At 48.4% G+C, this 19,502-nt stretch overlaps 1 protein-coding gene across 2 annotated transcripts; it reads right to left on the reverse strand.

Annotated features, from left to right (window-relative positions):
• Positions 1-111: 111 nt before the first annotated feature.
• On the reverse strand, positions 112-19,190 carry LOC121671629 (cryptochrome DASH-like). Of its 2 annotated transcripts, none has more exons than XM_042043642.1 (14): positions 19,081-19,190; positions 18,796-18,968; positions 17,574-17,667; positions 17,142-17,272; positions 15,982-16,130; positions 14,963-15,051; positions 12,864-12,937; positions 11,129-11,218; positions 8,997-9,076; positions 7,687-7,746; positions 6,495-6,652; positions 3,523-3,642; positions 2,363-2,539; positions 112-710 (listed from the first exon to the last, which is right to left on the reverse strand). In XM_042043642.1, the coding sequence occupies exons 1-14, from the start codon at positions 19,144-19,146 to the stop codon at positions 501-503; spliced, it is 1,671 nt and encodes a 556-aa protein (XP_041899576.1). In that variant the 5' UTR covers positions 19,147-19,190; the 3' UTR covers positions 112-500. The 2 variants fall into 2 exon arrangements, with proteins under 2 accessions (XP_041899576.1, XP_041899577.1); XM_042043643.1 differs by lacking the exon at positions 112-710 and adding an exon at positions 736-1,154.
• Between the last annotated feature and the right edge of the window lie 312 nt (positions 19,191-19,502).

Genomic DNA, 19,502 nt, shown 5'->3' on the forward strand with positions numbered 1-19,502 from the left:
GCTGTGTGTCAGGAGACACTTACGCCAGAGAGAACAGTGCTGTCACTAAGGCTGTTTCACTCTATTCCCCCTCAAATCACCCCCTGATGGCTACATCCCTGCCCAGCCCCCTAATACAACAAAAAGGGGAAATATTAATGTGGCTCTGACAAGGTGTGTGTTCAAAATCACTCTGTTTGTCTGCTTTTGGCTGAACAACTTGCTCTTGTATTCAATGTCAGTTCATTTCTCATCCAGACCTGAACCCGTCAACCCAGAGCATTCAGAGTTTTTACAGTATTACAGTTATTCTTTACAAAACAGGCCCAATGGATCTCTAGTAGTAATAAATCCAGAACCACGTCCCATCTTTGGTGGTCAAAGTGTTCAGATCTGGGCTGCCCTCAGATGACAATGCTCCATGACAGCACAGATATGACCATCTCCAAATTCCCAAACTCTTCCAGCAAGTACAACATTCTGCATAAAAATAAAGTCCTAAAAATGGTTAGGGATCCATTTCAAACTGGTTTTGATGCTGAGTACAGAACACAATTCTTGGCTATGAACTGAACATTTTTCAGCTTCCAGGCTGCTACCAAAAACAACAGGGTACTGCAAGGTACAACAGGGTACTCCAAGGAAGTTTTCAGGAGGAACATACTCTTTCTCCAAAGTGCTGCAGGAGACACAGTAAAAGAACATCCTTTGCAGTCTCTATCTATGGAGCTCTGTGGAAATGAGGAAGATAAAATATTCCAATAGCAAAACTTTTAATTGCACAATGATTGGTGGGCTTAAAACTTTAAAACATGAAAAATTAGCATAAGAACTTTCAGTTCTGACTGAACACCTGCCACATAAACCACGGCTCCAGATTGTAAGGAGAGGTGCTAATACACAACCTCCAAATACCGACATCCAGCGAGTGTCCCTGGGAACACCAGACGGGCAGATCCTGACTTACTTTACCATGCCAGTCCTCTATCTTTGGCTTGTTCAAGGTGATTAACCATTATCCAGGCACCCTCAGCAGCAAAACCTCTTGCTGAGTGCTCTTCCAGCCTTCAGCAAGCATCTTTCTTGCAAGAGAAGTAAAAATCTATCCCTCTGTCTTTGTGCTGTGCTGGCACCTGTGCAGGTCCCCTCCTGCCCCTGGGATGGGGACTTCCTCCCTGTGACAAATGACAGAGGAACAGCGAGATATTTACTGATGCTGCAGAGTGAATCTGGTCACAAAGCAGTGCTGACACGCACGAAGAACGTGCAGGTGGAACTTCTGCCTCCCAAGTTCATAAAAAAGGCAGAAGGGCCTGACAGGCACTGCTCTAGGCTAGGATTTAGGAAACCAGGGTTTTCTGGTAAGGTGAGCTGGGAAAGTTGATCAAAATTAAACTTTTGCCTAATGGAGAAGCTTTTTGGCTTAAAGTTTCATCACTGCCTCAAACCAGTGTCTCACCAAGGGGCTCTTGCATAAAGGCCTTTCTCTGATCCCAGGAGGTCACTAATCCAGACCCTCCAACAGCATGGATGAAGCAGAAGGCTTTGCTTCCACAAAACTTTCCACTCATGGCAAAGGAATCTGGCCAAAAAATTTGGTACTGTACCTTGGGATTAAAACCTGAAATGGGGACATGCTTCATTTGTCACCAACTTGGTACAACACCTAAATTTGAGCCTCCACAAAGTATCCTCACTCAGGAGGAAGGAGGATGGATGCACGGGAGAAAGGCAAAATGCTGAAAACTCCTTGTAATACACAACCACTGGTTACATCCATTTCCTTCCATACCCATCTCCTCTAAGAACAGCATCCCAGGCAGCAGATAAAAGCCTTGACATGTTGCAGGATCAACATCTCATTCTGCCCCCATTCTAAAGGGGAGATACACCCAAAAAGCAAAGTGCAAGGAGCCACCTCCATATTTACAGGTCTTGCTGACTCCAGTTCGGACACACTCAAACAGGAAGTTGGTTGCTTTTACTTCCAACTCCTGAACAGAGAAAGAACAGGGGGATGGCTCCCTTCTGTCCATCTGCACTGGGCAGTGGTCAGGCCACTGGAGGCCTTGGAGAAACCCCAGCCCTCGGGTGGGACTGCCAGGGCAGGGAAGGATGCTCTGAAGGACATGCTCTGGCTAAGCCCTGCTGACTATACAAGGGAGAGAGAAGCAGCTAAAATTTGCCTCCTTCACCACAGCAGGCAGGACAGACAGAACTAAATAACCCTGGCTGCACAGTCCCTGCTGTGATGTAATGTGACCTTGCATTAAAACAACTTTTTTCCCTTTACACCTGAGAAAGAAGAGCAGAACTCACAGAGACTGATGCAGAGCAGCCCCCTGGAGCCCTCCCACCCCGTTTCAGCCTTCCCAGTACTCACAGGCCTCTGGGGGATGTGTCGGCTCCACTCTGGGGCTGTCACCACTGGCCGTGGGTAGGACTCGCCTAGAGTTACTCCTGCCTGGGAGAGAGCAGCACTGCTCAATACCCAGGGGGTGTGGATGTCTGCTCCCTTTATGCCCTGCAGTTCTGGCACCCACAGCCGGATGTAATCCCCCTGCAAACAGAACCAGTGGGACAGGATCCATTCAGTAACAATGTGCAAGTGCTTCCCAGCAAGGCTCTTTCTCAATGGGAAAGAGAGGAGCTGGATTTCCACGTAGAGAAGCTGGTGGTGTACAGCATCAGTTATCTCTGACAAGCCTTAGCCCCTCCTGCTAAACCCTCTACCCAGAACTAGTGCCTAAAGAGAGACCTGGATGCTGGAGTTCTTCTCCCAGGCTCACTCTGCAAGCAGAGGAGGGAGGCAGAGGTGAATTTTCAGCACCGTTCACCTGTCCTGTTTGGGACATCCTGAACTTAAGTCACTCCCAAGAAGTTTCCAGTGACTGAAGGAAATTAGGATGACTAGCTCAGCTGCACACTCTTGTGTTCCTGAATCTCTCCTATTAACTTTACTGCTATGTCCTCTACTAGGACTAATTTCTGATTTCTTGTTAAATCCTGCCAGCTACAGTGCCAAAGGCAACAGCACAGCCTGACATGAAGCTAAAGAATAGTATGGAAACAGGTAATCCAGTGTGTAAAACACTGGCTAAACACATGCAAAGGGCAATTTTTCTGCTCCCAGCATTTAAGAGAGGATAGTCAGAGGAGTCACAGGTTTAATCTACTCTTCAGCACCTCTCAAGGAGCAATTCTGTCTCTCTGGTAACTCCTGAGTTCTCCAAGAAGCTGCTCCGTGCTCAGGGAAGCATCTGTGTGAGGTCCTGATGGGATGTAGCTGTGACTCGAAAAAAATGGTGATGAAACACTAAACACACTGACCAGGAAGGGTATGGGGAGCTCCAGCCTCTCTGGGGACAGCAGCAGGTTGTTAAAGTCACATCTTCCAGTACACAACAAGGAACCTGCCTGACTGTTGGCCAGGACACACAAGAACTGGTTTTCTATCTACACAACACATTGATCTCCTCTGCTGCCTGAAAACACCACGTCCTTCACTCACTCATCCCTGTAAAACAGCCAAGCAAGACTTACATTCCCATCGTAATCCAGGCCTTTTTTGATCATGTTAAACTTCCTGTTGTCCCGTGGGTCCGTGCCAATGCCAGCGCTGTATAACCAGTTGCCATAATTGCTACAAACATCGTAATCCACCTTGAGAACAGAGGGAGAAAACAGTCAGAAGAGCTGGGCTGGCCCTTGGTGAATCTTCTCATCCATCCTTTAGCTCAAGGTGAAAATTCCTTGAATGGGATTCACTCCAGCCAGACTGGAGTGGTCAGAGGTCTCCACGGTAGGTACAGGCATCTGGCTCAGAAAAGGACCTGCATGGCTGCTTCTTACAGCTGGGATCGGCTTCCCAGGCTACTTCAATTCGTGATCCTTAGGTCGATGAGACAGATAAAAGTCCAAACAAAGTCTCTGTCTCAGTGTTCTTTCTTTTAAAGAAAATCCTTCTCTTTCTGCCATCATCTGGCAGACTTCACAAGTAGCCCTAGCTTTTGAATGCTCATATTCCAAAAGGAAGTATTCAAATGTGAGAGAAAATCCTTCCTGACCAGTTACCCAGATACCACACACTGGCAAAATCATCTCTGCAGATCCTACTAGGCAGTTTGGAGAGAAGTCTAACTCAGACTGGGCAGACAAACCACACAGTGTATATGACAATGCAAACGATACAAACACTGCAGTTTTTTCCCATTGTCAAGTTATTCCTCATCTAAACAAATAAAAAGCTCTCAAGGATGCTTATATAAAATGGAGCAGGGCTTTTGGAACAGGCACAAATGAGAGCAGAACATGATCCCATCTGAATGCTCTTCAGCTGGGCAGGGTGGCATAAATTCAACACCAGAAGTTTTCCAGTTGTAGGACAATTCAAACCCAGCTCAGGAGGGAAGTGAAGTGATAGCAAGGAGGGTGTGGGATCTCTGAGCATTCCTAGGGGTGTCTGTGCTGCAAAAGCAGCAGCTGTGGCAGAAGGAGCTGTTTCACTGCAGTTCTCTTCTCCCTTTACTGCAGCCACAGCAGCAACCAGTCCACACAGAGGTGTTTCCAATACCTCAGCCACTCCTTGGAGCGAGGAGCTCAATGCACCAGGATGGCAGAAGGCTCAGGGAATGGGCTCTGTCAAGCTGCCCTTTCTCTGCAGAGCCAGTGAGTGCTGGGGTCAGAGTGAGCAGCAGCCAGCTCTGCTCCCTGTGCACCAGGCTTCCCCTTCCCAGCTCACTTCCTCCAGCTGGTGAGATAAGGAGAGGAAGAAAGATGCCATCGGAGGCCTGACTGTGTGATTAACATGCAGGGAAGTGTGTGTGGGAGGCGAGGGCAAATCCAAGGGGGCCTGGAGAAGGCAGGCTCATTTCCCCCTCAGCCTTGGCCCTTCCTGGCATTCTCTTCTGTTTGTTTCTCTGCCTTTCCTTGGGGCCTGACCCTGCAAATGAGATCAATGAAGTCAGAGCTGAGATATTCTCAGTTCAGGACACCAGTGGTCTCTGGCCTTTCCCCTGGCTCCAGAGGGTTGCAGAGGGCTTGTGCCTCAGTTTCCCTGCCTGTCTGGTGTGGATGGCACACACATACACTTGTGGGCCTTTGCTGGCAGTACTGGAGATGAAATAGGCATTGCTTTCCTTTTTTTAGAGGCAAGTGAGACAGTTTCAGCTTTGTACTGGCCTCTACCCTTCTACAGCTATGTCTTCCCCACTAAGCCGATGTCTCCTGTGTGCTGCTCTGTCACCAGGCCACAGTGACAGAGCTGTGTGACACAAGCAGAAAGAATGGGACAGATGGGCACAGGGATCAGCCTGTGCCACACCAACCTACCGTGTCCATCAGCATCTGGGGCTCCCTGAGGTGAAAGGGCAAGTGCAGAGTGCTAAATCCTGCTTCCAGCAAGGCTGGTAGCATTCACGTCCTTAGGAATAAATGTAGATAACACAGGGAGCATCCTTCTAGTGTGAGACCTTCCAGGTCTTCCTCACTTGTGGAATAGGACAGACTTGTGGAAGGCTCTTGCTCTTATCTGGAAAAGCATCACTGCATGGAGCTACCAAAAGCCCTTTCTGGAGGATCCTGAAGTCCTGCACTGTGTTCTTGTGCAAGCCCACTGCTGCTCATGGCACTGGTGTGGGAGAGCACCCAGAGTTTCCTCCTGCAGCCAAAGCCATGTCAGAGCCCAGCACCAAGGAAGTTAAAAAAAAATTACAGTCACACAAAAGGTCTCTTTTAACTGTAGATAACAGAAAGCCCAGTTGCCTTGTTCTGTCCCTCCAGCACTCTGAGTGAGTGGAAAATTTTCTGATGGCCAGTAGCCTCCTGTATCCCACAGATAAGACCTTTAATGTGAGGCTGATGTGAGTGTTTGGCCTTTTTCAGTCAGTGCCATGAGAATCTATGGGGACTGAGGTTGGAGAAGTGACCCAGCCATTCAACTGAGCTCACATAGCTGCTGATTGATATATGAGAGAGCAATTGGTGCTCCACTTGGCAGGGAGGCCTGTAACACCCCAGAATGAAGGAGGATGCCTGCAGCCAGGGTGGAGCTCCCTGGAAGCTGATCCAGCTATTGTCCCTACTTGCCTGTTCTTGACTAGATGGCTTCTCTGTCCACAGCTATCAATGCACAGACACTGTGCCAGCACACATTTCTTTTTATCTTCTATTTCTGGGCTCCCCTCCTCCCCAGCCTCTGGGGTGAGCAAAACAGAGCATTGTTAATTTATGTTTGAATGTTTTCTCCAGTGCGATGGATCTCTGGCTAAAACCCTACACAGAGGATCAACACTTTTACTGCAAACTTCCTAGCTACATCTTGGTTGATGGCAGCTTCACTGTGGCAAAATTCCCTTTACTTACGCAAGCTTTGGGAAGTTCATACCCTGCAGAGTATATACATGGTCTTGTATCAGCCTGAAAATTACTGATCATCACCTGTATCCTTTCTTATTAATCAGGGCTGTCCTCCTGCCTGCCATTAAACTCCAGGTACACAAAGGGACCAATCTTACCAGCAGGTATTCGAACCATTCTGCCCCCATCCTCCAGTCCAGCCCCAGGTCCTTGGTGAGGAAGCTGGCAACGTTCTGCCGCCCTCTGTTCGACATGAAGCCCGTGGCACTCAGCTCCCGCATGTTGGCATCCACAAAAGGAACCCCAGTTTTGCCCTCTGCAGAGACAAAAGACAGCACTGGGATAACAGGATGTTTTTGGGCACTCATAAACCAGCCTGTGGTCATGTACTCACAGCCATTTCCAAGACAGTGCCAGTGCACAGTGGCAGGGAGAGATTTCAGTGTGGTTTAGCTGGAGTGCAGGCACTAAGATCCACTGGAAATTAAATGGGATACCATACTGAAAATTAAGCTGAGGAGAAGCTTTGGCTAGGAAAAAATAAAACAGGTACAGAAAAATCTCAGACTGGATAAAGAATCGGGTGTGTTGCAGGGAATTTTGCAGAGTAAAATAAATATGTAGACAATAGTGAGATGGGCCAAGAACAGAAAGATTCTTGACAGGTGACTAACAGAGGATGTACTGGACAAATCCCCTAGGGTTAGTACCTGAAAAGTAGAGTTTGTCCGTTGTTAAGGAAAAGATTTATTGTGCCTGGATGATTTATTTTATCCTGTGTGCAAATGGGTACACATGGCATTAACATGAAAAAAGATACAGAGGTGTGCATTTCACCGATTCTGATACTTTAATCTGTCAGTCCCTCCAAATTTTGAGGTATTATGCTTGCTATTCATGTTACAACAACAAAGTTATAAAAGCTAAAGAAAAGGCTGTGGGATTACAAAAGATGAGATTTAGTCTAAATCTGTTGTAACCTTGTAACCAAAAGCAAACAGAACCAAACATAGCAGGCTTGGCAATCTAACATTGATAAGAAGGGCTGGTCAGCCTCTGTGTGACTAAACAGAAGGGACCAGCAGGTCACAAACACTCCCTCCTGGGCAGGAAAATCTACCTGCAGTGCACCTCACAAAGCAGGGTAACCCTGTGAGCTGCTCCTGTACGGTGCTCAGTCTGGGAAGGGAAGCCACACACATTCATCCCTGGTGATGCCAGTTTAAATGCCAGCCCTGACCATGCTGGCAGGTCCCCTACAGAGACCAGAGTCAGTGTGGGGCATGTGTGAGCCCCAACAGACACGTGGAAAACAAAACACACCCAGCCAAACCTGCAGTTTCTACTGACCTTTCCAACAGTCGAAGAGCTGAAGGTCCTTTTTCCAGGGGATCTCTTTACTTTGAAGCCCTGTGGAGGAAAATAATGACCTGCTGATGAAGAAACACTGACAGTCAGTTCCTCATACAACAACACAGCCAGGGGTGCTTGGTGGACACAAGGCATGAGGGTGAAACTCAGCTGCTCAGTGCCGTGACAAACAAACCTTCTGCACAGGTTTAGAGGTGATCCATTCCTCCCCTCAAGTATTGCAAAGGGGTGTCTTTTGCACACAGAGGGTGCTCAAGTTCTAGTGGATTTTGACTGTTTGTTTTGCTGGTGTTTGCCTTTTTTTTTTTTTTTTTAAATTAAAATGACTCAGACCTCACAAGTGGACGGAGATGTGCTCTGGCTTACGCTGGTATTTTTTTTTCAGCTTTACTCCAGGACAATATTTTTGTGAAATCCATTTCTGTAGCAGGTACTAAACACAGAATTACCTGGCAGAAGCCCCAGGTAAAATTTTGCCCCTGCAGTGGGATGGGAACAGATGAGGGGGATGATTTAATGTTTGCAGGATCCACTGGCAATTACAGCCTTCAGTGCAGTGGAGCAGAGGCAGCAGGGACAACTCAGCTCTAGCGACAACCATTCAAGATTAGGCTCACTACTGGCATCCAGTGCCATCAGAACAGTCACACAGGCCTGGCAGATGTGACACAGGCCCTGAGGGAGACGTGTCCCTCTGCAGCCACAGCTGGATGCAAGGCAGGCTGCCCTGGGGCATCTAAGCCAGTGCAGCATCAGCTGCAGAACAGCTCACCCAGCACAAGCATCTTCCAACATATGGACTGGGTATTTGTTGTTGCACTGAGTGTTCAGACCCCCATTTCACATGCACACTCCTGTCACTGGGGCTGGAGCTGAATCTCATTCTGGTTCCTATGTAGTGCAATATCTGGTTTCTTGGGATTCCTCCTGCTGGCTCAGTTCCTGCTCTATCCCAGGTCCTCTGGGGAACTTGGGCAAGCCTGAAGCCTGGATTCTACTTAAAGGTGGAATGTCTCTGGAAACAGCATCTTCGCTCTCATTGTTTGCTGTTTCCCATGGACATGTGTCAATAATACTCCCCATATCTAATTAGATTTGGGGCTCGGTGTCCAGCACCGTGGTGCTGAGGCACTTCTGTGCTAACAGAGAGTCCCCAGCAGCATCCCAGGGTGGTGACACAAGCACTATGAGAAGAACATTTGTACAACTTAATGCCAACAGCTTCTTCTCTTACTTTCCCTGTTGTAAGAGAGTACCTTTCCCCTCTCAGTGTGGTGATCCATACACACCTCTTAATGAGAAAATCCTTCTGCCATACTTCAGGGCCACAAACCGAAAGTAATCCCTCCACAGCAGCTCAGACAGGACCCTGAAACACAAAGCCATCTCTGCATTTCACTGTGGGTCAGATATGACTCCTGAATTGGGATTTCGCTTCCATACAACCCATCATTAACACCTCGAGGTTTATTCATGACAAGCGATTTCAGGGACCTTCCCCATGACACCAGTTCTTTCTCCAAGCCTACTTACCTGGATTACAGGGAAGGCAAACTCTGCATGAATCACTTGGGAAGCTCTCCTTAGCTCGTGTGCAGGAGCAGAGTTTCAGGAAACGTGCTCCTCCTCCATCCCTAGTGGGATGTAATCCTCCAGGGCGAGGGCCTGACTCAGCTTCACACTTCCGCAGGAACGAGCACATCAGCACATTCCTAAGAGCTTTGCATTGATTTAAGCAATAACCTTTGCAAGGGACTCTAAGACACCTTTCGAAACTGGTTTACAGTGCTCCAGCCCCTGAGATCAGGTGCTAGGCCGACGGAAAATAGACAGTTTTATATAAAAACTTTTATATAAAAAGCGTTTCTTATGAAATGATGGCACATCAGCCTCAGAGGCCTGCTTCAGCTCTCTGCCATATGGGAAGCATTCTGTTCAGCTGATTTTTAGGCTGACAAGATCCTTCTGGAAAATCTGGTTACTGAACAGAATTAGGGAATCAGTTAGGTTGGAAAAGACCTCTGAGATCATCCAGACCCATCTGTGACCAACCACCACTGTGTCCATGGCACTGAGTCCAGTCTTTCCTTAAACACCTCCAGGGACAGTGACTCCACCACCTCCCTGGGAAGCCCATTCCAATGTCTAATCACCCTGTGAAGAAACTCCTCCTCATGTCCAACCTGAACAGGACACTGTCCAAATCTTAAAAAGTAATGTCATAATACTGAGGTTCAATGAGTCCCTCATGTGCAGCCACCTGTACTTCATTGTACAATTGACTTCTTGGGAGTTTGACAGCTTCATTTTCATAATTCCTGAGCACTTTAAAATGCTAAAATCACCATGGCATGCCAGCTGCCAGCAGGCTGGTTGACTGTTACATGGAAAACAGGAGTATGTTCATTTTTTGAAATCTTTCCTCTCTTAATTGTCTTTGAAGTAAAAAAAACCCAAACATACACTTCACGGGTGTTGATATTTTATCTGTCATTTGAATTTTAACGAAACTGAGCATTCTGGCTAGAATGGTTGGCAGTGTTCTGCCTGTTCTTCACCAACCACTGTGCTGTTTGACATGTTGCAAACATAACAAACCAAAATGAATATTTAGTTCCAGTTTGCACAGACGTTACGGTTTAGGATTTTTCCCATCCAGGTCTCGTGTTAGGCCAGGCTCTAACATGAACCTGTTTCTCTATTAGAGTTCCAGGTTCTGATTCACAGTGTCTGGGCAGATCTGAGCAAGTTCGAGGCCAGCCCAGGGATGGATAAACTGAGTTCAACCATCCCCAGATTCCCCCAGGAGAACCTGCAGGCAGGACAGCAGGCAGTGGAGAGGCGAGGAAGAGCATGGGTGGCAAGGTGGGATGCATTAAACCCAATTCCCTGTGCCCTCTTCCCCTCTGCTCTGGCGTGGTGGTCATGGCCAGGCAGCTGAGCAAACATGGGGCCACTTGCTGGACTTGTGGCCATGGGACCTTCAAACACTGTGAGATTTGTACAAGTCACACAGTCACTGAGACTTTTGGGCTCATATCCTTGGCATGAGAAACCCTTTGGCTTTAATCTGTAAATTATTCTTCCTTCTCATTCAGCCCGTAATAACAACACAGAGATGGATGGTGCTGATTTGCTGAGCTTGTTTTCAAAAATCTTGCACCATGGCTTCCCAGCAATAATAATGACAACTGGCATTCATAATCTTTACTTACAAAGTGCCTAAAGCCCCTGGGTGTCAAAGACAGACTAATAAATCCATACTGAAAGAGAACTACAGTGCAACCCAGAGGAACCAGCCAGCAGGCACAGGAAAAACAAATATTAATTATTAAAAGAGTTAACAAATCACCCTCCTGTGCGTGAAATGCCAGGTTCCTTTTCAGAGAAAATAAGCCATGCTGATGGTGCACAGACATACCAGTATGTGCTCTGATTTGCTGTTCTCTCTCTCTCATACTTCTGGATCTGCTCATAGATGTACCGAGGTGAGATGCAGCCCAGTGCCAGCCTGAAAGCAGAGGAATGATGTCCTGAATGCCATGCAGGACTCACAGCTTGATGTCAGCTCAGAGGGAGGAGACGGGCAATTTTGTGTCTAGAGTTGTTGTCTAAAAAGCTTTTCTTGTTTTGCAGTTCTGACCCTGACTTCCCAAACAGCTTTACTCAAGTTGTAACTTCCCTGCAACTCTTCAAGAGAGAGAATTCTCTTCAAAGAATCAAAATCCTCCCCTTCCTGGGGTATGACTGCTACAGGAGTCCCCAAGCTATGGAGAGAAATTATTTTACACAAGTTTGACAAGTTTTGCCGAAATGATTTAACAAACCCAGTGCCAAACCCAGAAAAGGATCTCAAATGCCAACCTCTGTATTACCTGTCCTACCTGTCCTTTTACCACAAATCTCCTTATCATAAGTTCAGGGCTCCTTTTTCTGCAGAACCTCAGTGTCTCGTTTGAGCAACCACAGAAGGCAAGTCACTGCTGAAAATCAGAGCCCTGGCAGGAAAACTAGGGAATCAAACCCTGCTCTGGCATTTCAACCCACTGGGCTCCTTCCATTTGTTCCAAATCAGTGCAGTTGCAAGACAGGAAAGAACTTGCAGACTCCAACCCCATCACACAGGGCGATAAGGAACAACCTTTACCTTGATTTTCCTAGAAATGCATTTTACTGCCATTTCCACTACAGCTTGTGGAAACACTGGGTGTTCTAATGAATTGTGGAAAACAGGAAGAAAGGCCTTGAAGAGTTTTTCCTTAATTGTTGACCAGCTCTAATGGCCAGTATGAGATGGGAATGACTGGCTGCAGCCTGAACTGCTCTGATTTTGATTATGTGACAAAGGAACATTTTGGGGCAGGCAGATCAGGACTGGCTGCTCTGGGCAAATGGCCAGCTCGGAAAAACTCAAGTGGAGGCCACAAATAACAAACTTCCACAGGGCCAGCAGTCCTAGCATCCCAAAGTGCCACCAGATGGAGCCATCCACTGCAACCATCAAAGCACAAAGCTTGCTGGAAACAAGAAATCCTGACCCGTGACAGCCTCAGAAATTTGGTTCTCATTGCAATTCTGTTGGGAGAATCCAGATGCTCTCAGCTTAGGCCAAACTGTGTTCTGCTGCTGCAGTTCCAGTCTGGAATTAACTCTGCCCCTTCTAGCACCTGGGACTAAACCCCCTAATGAAAAATCAACATATTTACCCAAACAAAAGATCCTTTCCAACAGGAATAATCAGAAGTGTCTCTTCACCCCACAGAAGGAGAATGGCAGTGAGGTGGGGTGATTTGCCAGGAATTCAGGAAACCAGGATTAGGCTGAGTTCTGCTACAGCCCTACCAACACACTGAAGCTGGGTTGCTTCCCTGCCTTTCCCTTCCCACACAAAGCAGCACAAAGCCAAAGGCAAATGGTGAGTCCCTCCTGCTCCCTGTCCACACTGGTGCTCCCAGCACACCCAGCTCCTGGCACAGTTCTGCCTCGCTGCAGCAGTTCCAGGCAAGTGCAGCCCCAGAGCTGCTCTACCACAACAAAAAGGGCCAAAGGAACTACACCTAGACCCCCACGCATGCCCAGCAGCACCCAGCAGACAGGTAACATCAGTTTGGGATGAGAGCAGACAAGGATTTTCCAGTCTCAACAAAAATCTTTACCATGGTGCAAATTTGGTTGAGTAATCCATTCCCACCAGCCCATTCCAAGTCTCCTTGTAAGATGCAACCAGGTTCTGTGAGAGCAAAAGAACAAAAGGTTTTAATACTTTACAAGCAACCTGCTAAATGTTTTCTTTCCTTCTGGAGCCAGAGCAATCTGGCAGGGCTGGGCTCCCTCTCATGGCTGCCTGCAAGGATTGCACAGCTGCCCAACTCCTGCCTCCAGCACACAGGGATTAATCAGGCCAGCAGTTTCCATTAGAGCTCTGGGATGTGTGTCACAAGCTGTGCTCCCCGTTCAGCCTATAGCACGTTTCTTTCTACAAGCACTGTGCACCTGGCTGTGCTGCTCCCTGCCCATTCCCATCTGATTCTGGATCAGTAATCCACTGAAAAGCACCAGTGGAACTGGCAGCAGGCTCCCTTGTCCAAGTAGCTGCTTGTTTGGGGGTTATAGAACCAGTCTGACAGCACCCAGCACTCAGCTGCAGGAAGCCTGACTGCTGTTCTTTCTGTGCTCCACACATTTACAGCAGGATGCAGATCTTCCATGTTCTGAGCATTCCACTCTGTACTGCCGTACAGAGGAAAGACCAATCTCCCCTTGATCTCCTTTGCTGCCCAGGTTACAAGTGCTAAACTGCCTGGGGTAGACAATATTTGCATTACAAAAAAAGAAGGAACAGGTTTTCCAGTTCTGATTATATTAATGCTTGACCAAGAGCAGAAGCTACACACACTGGTACTCATTTTGGCTGGGATGGAGTTAATTTTCTTCACTGTAGCTACTCTGGGGCTGTTTTGGATTTGTGCTGAAAACAGTGCTGATAGCACACCAATGTTTTCCTTACTGCTGAGCAGAGCTCACACAGCCTCAAGGCCTCTTCTGCTTCTCTCACCACCCCACCCTGAGTAGGCTGGGGGTGGACAAGGATTTGGAAAAGGACACAGCTGGGACAGCTGACCCCAGCTGGCCCAAGGGGTATTCTAGACCATATGATGTCATGCCCAGCATATAAAGCTGGAAGTGAGGATGTCTGGAGTGATGCCATTTGTCTTCCCAAGTAACTGTGATGGAGCCCTGCTTTCCCAGGGATGGCTGAACACCTGCCCACTGGTGGGAAAGTATTAAATGAACCCTTACTTCACTCTGCCTGCACACGCAGCTTTTGCTTTCCCTATTAAATGGCCTTTACCTCAACACATGACTTCTCTCACTTTAATCCTTCTGAATCTCCTCCATCCCACTGGCAGGGACGGAGGCAGCAGCTGCTGTAGGGCTGAGCTGCCTCATGGGGTTAAACCAGGACAATGCTCCCCCAAAAGCAAAGGAATGCAGGAACACAGCTGAAAGGATGCCCTGAGGCTATCCCAGTGAGGCACTGGGAACACCACACTTTTAACTCAGCTGGAGAGGTGCTCCTTCCTTTATCCACAAAGCTGCTTGGGGTCTGATACTGTTGGAAATCAGCACGCGTGTCTTTTCAATTCAGACAAGGCAAATTTAAGACAGTTTCTCAAACTAGACCAGAAAGGAGTTCAAAAACTGTCTGACAAAATGCAATCAGCAGGAGCTTCACTCCACCAAAGCAAGGAAACAAACAGTAGCTGTCATTATTGGCTGCAAGTTTTTAAACCAGACTACAGAAACCTCCTGCTATTTGTAACTGCAGGCAGATCTTGGGTTGGTTGTTCCTCACCCCAGTTGCAATTCCAGCCCTTCGGGCCACTTTTCACTCCTCCAAAACAGAGGAACTACATTGCTGATGATGTGGGACATGAGCATTGAAGGAGCAAATCAAGGTAAAGCAGCTAAAAAATTTTGTCCCAAGTCCCAGAAGTTAATGGAAAAAAATACTTCAGAGGGATGGCCAGTAAACTAGGTTCCTAAGTATTTGGCTTACATTCTCCAGTCCCAGATGACTTCTTTTTGGTCTAGTTTGTCTCTCTGAAAAACTGAAATAATGCTAATTCTCTCCTTTGTGAAGTTTTATAGGGGAGCTAAGGAAATACTATTAGGAAGTGAAATTGCAGCCTCACCCACTTGCACAGCCATGTGTACAAGGGGGAGGATGTAGGCAAGGAAATATAAGAGTTACCGTGTCCCAAAAATAATATTGCAGCCTCATTAAAGCCTGGGTCTCTCCTCCACTGCAGGGGAAGGCTGTTCGGGGGTCAGTCACAGGATCTGCCACAGAAAACACCATCACCTTGTTACCTCTTGGGAAAGCAACTCAAAAGCAGGCAGCTTAAAACCTAGGGATGCTCAGCAGTGGGAATGTGTGCTTTGGGAGCATAAAAGATTGTGTGGTCTTCCTTTACAATAAGGGTCACACCAAACATATTAAAAATCACTAAGAGGATGTTTCCTACCCAGCTGCAGGGCAGCTCCTCCACACGGATTTTACCTTTGTTTGCAGTGTGAGTGAACTGAGGCTTAGTTACAGCTTGAAGGGCAACCACTGCCTCTTGTGTTTTGGTTCTCAGTAAGAGACGTATCATAGAATCACAGAATCACAGAATGGTTTGAGTTGGAAGAGACATTAAAGATCATCCAGTTCCAACCCCCTGCCATGGCAGGGACACTTTCCACTATCCCAGAGTGCTCTAAGCCCCGTCCAACCTGGCCTTGGACAGTTCCAGGGATGGCACATCCACAACTTCTCTGAGCAACCTGTGCCAGGGCCTCACCACCCTCACAGGGAAGAATTTCTTCCTCACATCTAATCTAAACCTACTCTCTTTCAGTGTGAGGACAAATATCTGACTAACCCTGCAACTAGAGACAGATGCTTCTGCAGCACCTCCCAGACTGAAAGGGCCATGATAACCCAATCATCCTTAGGGAACATCTTTCATGCATCTCTTGAGCACTAGGTGCCTCTGCATCTTTACAAGGAGACGTCTTTTCTGTGACAAAATATAATGTGCAGTGCGAGATGCTGGGTTTGTATTAACCACCAGAGCTCAAGTGCAGCCAGTACAGGTACCTACTTCATCCTGGCTGAACATCTGGGTATCTGGAGCAGCAGGAAATAATTTATTTTGTAAACCCCATTGTTAAAAACAGACCTAAGCAGGATTTTATTAGAGCAACTCCCAAATTAAGTTTTCTCACCCTTCTGCCCGAAATCCTCCATTGTAGGGATACTCCCTTCTTCCAGCCCTGGAGCCAGGGGCTTTAGCTGATCTGCCATCCGCAGGGTTGGCCGGACCTTGGCCTGGGATTCCAGTGCTTTTCGGAAGTGGGTGTAGACATCAGGTAACCTGCACAAATAGGAGCAGCCAGCTCACTGCAGGGCGGCTGCCCTGGCTCCTCCACACACACCCCCCCTCCTCAGGAGGAGGATTAGCATTCCGGGCTGTCCTCTCAAGTTTGTGATGCCTGTTTGTACACTGCCAGGCACAATAGAGGCAGATGCCCCCGGGGATAACAGCCACCAGCAGCTCAGTCCTTTGCCCAGTATCTTTCTGCTTCTGATGCAAATTGTGCCTTTTCAATCTAAGGTGTGCCCTGATGGGGAAATCCATGAGATCCTGATTTAACTCACCTAACTTCTGATTAACACAGCTGATCTCAGTGTAAAAAAATCTACATCCTCCTGGTGCCTTTTCAGTCAAAGGAGAAAAACAGGCATTTTCATGGCCTGACTTGTCTGCCCTTATTTTATACATTTTCTAGAGAGTATCATGAATCACTCAACTCCATCAACTGCACCTCAAGTGACTACTGAGGGAGCCGTGAAGAGTACCCACAAAGGAGGGGTTGGAAGTAAACAATCTTAGGTCCCTTCCAACCCAAACCTTTCTATGATTCTATGAAGATGCTCCAGGGGAAGTTTAGATTGAATATTTGGAAAAGTTTCTTCACAGAAAGGGTGGTCAGGCTGGAACGAGGTGTCCAGGGAAGTGGGGGAGTCACCACTGCCAAAGGGATTTAAAAGATGGGTGCATGTGGCACTGAAGGACATGGTTTTGTGGTGGGCTTGGCATAGTTAATGGTTTGACTTGATGATCTTAGAGGTCTTTTTCAGCCCCATAATTTGAATGGTCAAACACACATCTTGGCTTTATACACACTGAGGCACAAAAGAGTGCAGGAGGACGAATGTGCCACTTCCCCTTTGTATGCCTGAGCATGACAGCAGTGCTCCATAAGAGCACAAATAGATGAACTAATAGGTCCTTTCCCTGTGGGACCAGATGACTGGGAGCCCTCCTGAGAAACAAATGGAGGGGTGGAGGACAGTGGAGGGGTGATACCGTGGAGCAGCTCACCTGTCAATAGGCCTGAAGGGAAGATCATCCCGATGATAAAGAGTGGACCCCCAGAATGTCTGAATCTTCACCCCGTGCTGACCACACACTTGGCACAGCCCCTTCTCCACATCCAGCTCCTCCTGCGTGGCCTAGAGAGAAAAAAAGAGTGAGGCCAGGGCTGCACAGATGCAGTTCCCACATGCACACTGACCCTGGTCCCTGCTCTTGCCCTCCTCATGCTTCCCCACCTTACCTTCATCCCTTTGCCCCATCGAGGACTCCCTCTCAGGGAGTCCCCATCTCCGGAACTACTCAGTTTCCCCAAGGTTAACATCACCACAGCCAAGCAAGGCTCTGAACACACAGGATCTGCATCACCACTTGGTCGTGGAAGAAACCTTCATGGCATAATTTTGTCTTTTAACTGTGTCACTCGAGTATTTCCCTTACCTCTTCGTGGAAAACCACAGCGCTGACAGAGCCCAGCTGAGTAATCAGATCACGGACCACATCTTCTGGCTTCCCCTTCCTCACAACCAGGGTACTAAAATACAAAATATTGGCCTGAAATATGTTTGATGTTATTGTTATTTACGTGTACAAAGAGGCCCTCGTCCCATCCCTGGCAGGCACTTGTGCTCTAGTTTTCTGCAAAGCACAGACAGTGTGTGGGGGCAGACAGACAGGATTTGACCAGCCTGCATTTTTTAGGAGCCCCTGAACCGAGTTTATAAGCCTCTGGGGCTTAGTTTGTGTCAAACACATTTCTGCCACTCTGGATGCCTTAGAAAGGATAACTCGGCACAAAGCCAGGCTGTTACCTAAAAGTGAATCAGTTCATCCTCACAGCTAAAGAGATTCAAGAGCTGACTGATGCATCTCGCCCAAGTTTCCCTGAGAGGTGGTGGGGGCCCCACCCCTGGAAATATTCAAGGTCAGACTGAATGGAGCTCTGAGCCTGACATGGCTGAAGATGTCCCTGCTCACTGCAGGGGGTTGGACTAGATGGCCTTTAAAGTCCCTTCCAACCCAAACTATTCTATGACTCTGTGATCTTTTGCTCTGCTAAGCCAGATAACATCTGGTAATGGATTCTTCAGGCCCTGGTCTACCCCAATTACGCTTCTAAAGGCATCATAAACTAGGATATCTGAAGACCTCCTTCCCACATAGTAACCTAGAGACTGGGTTTAGTGGGACAGGGAAAAAGCAAATATAACTGTCCAGTCTCAGAAGCCAGGATCCATGCTGGTTTGTCTCAAGCCAGCTCCCAGGGAAAACTCTCCAGGGACAAGGAAGACCCCAGGTTACAGTGGCTACTGTAACCCCCCTCAAAAGTCTGCCTTTCGTGTTCCCCACTGTCAGCACTCCGGGCAAAGCACTTAAGGCTGACACTCCTCTGGGGTATCTGAGTTCCAGAAAGCAAAAACCACATGGCACAAAGCCTGGATGGCTCTTTGTTCCCCGTGCAGGTGACCACAGCAGGTCACCTGAACAGGGGCTACACATGGGACCCTACTGTACCTAATGGAAAGGCTGTGCCTCTCTGAAATAAGCCACCATCAGAGCCCAGAGTACCCGACACGACCCGAGTCACAGCACGGGTATGTGTTGAAAAAGAGAAGGAAAATAGGAATACATGTGTCATTTTGCACGGTGCTTTCTCAACTACCTTCCTTTTTTCTTGAGCGTTTCCCTCAGATCCTTCACACTTTCCAGCAGAAACCTGAGCCTGTGGGGTCCCGTCTTCGGGAAGCCGTGCCAGTGAGTGCCCAGGTAGTGCCGCGGGTCGAAGCAGTAGAGGGGAATCACGAAATCCGCGTTGTGCTGAGCCCAGTGGAGCACCTGGAAACAAGGAGGGCGCCGTGAGAGCTCCCGGGGCAGGATGCAGGGAGAATCCCTCCCCATCCTGCCCAACAGCGCGGTTATTCCTACAGAAACCCCCGGCGGTCCCTACCTGGTTGTCGTGGGCGCGCAGGTCACAGCGCAGCAGGCAGATGGCCGTGCCCGCTGTCCCCGACATGGTCCCTCGGCGTGGCCTCTCCCACCTCCCCCGGCCCGGCTCAGTCCTCCCCCTGCCCAGCCCCTCATCCCGCCCCGCCGGGGAGGAGCTGTGCTGCCTCCGGATCCCCGCGTCCGCCCCCAGCGCTTCCCCGTGGGACGGGCAAGTCCTATCCAGCATCCCTGGAGGGCAGCAGGACGGGAGCGAGGTCGATTCCCTCGGTTCGGGGTCCCCCCGCGTCTCACCAGAGCCCTGCCCCGGCCGGTCACACTTATTGCTGGGGTTTTTTTTAACCTCTTTATCTTTTTAAATCTCTTCATCTTTCACTCAGCAGCATCAGGGAACCGCCTCGCTCCGCGCTGCAGCGCGGCCCCGTC

This window comes from Corvus kubaryi, unplaced genomic scaffold (genome assembly GCF_017639235.1).
Source record: "Corvus kubaryi isolate FWS band 111438036 unplaced genomic scaffold, C.kubaryi_AGA036_p1.0 37398, whole genome shotgun sequence".
Classification (NCBI taxonomy): Eukaryota; Metazoa; Chordata; class Aves; order Passeriformes; family Corvidae; genus Corvus; species Corvus kubaryi.

Excerpts from the sequence above, each read along its gene's own strand:
- LOC121671629 (XM_042043642.1), bottom strand. The coding sequence starts at position 19,146 with ATGTCGGGGACAGCGGGCACGGCCATCTGCCTGCTGCGCTGTGACCTG. Across the intron at positions 6,653-7,686 it reads GCTCTTCGACTGTTGGAAAG|AGGGCAAAACTGGGGTTCCT; the intron begins GTCAGTAGAAAC and ends TTGTCTCTGCAG. Across the intron at positions 2,540-3,522 it reads GCCTGGATTACGATGGGAAT|GGGGATTACATCCGGCTGTG; the intron begins GTAAGTCTTGCT and ends TTCTGTTTGCAG.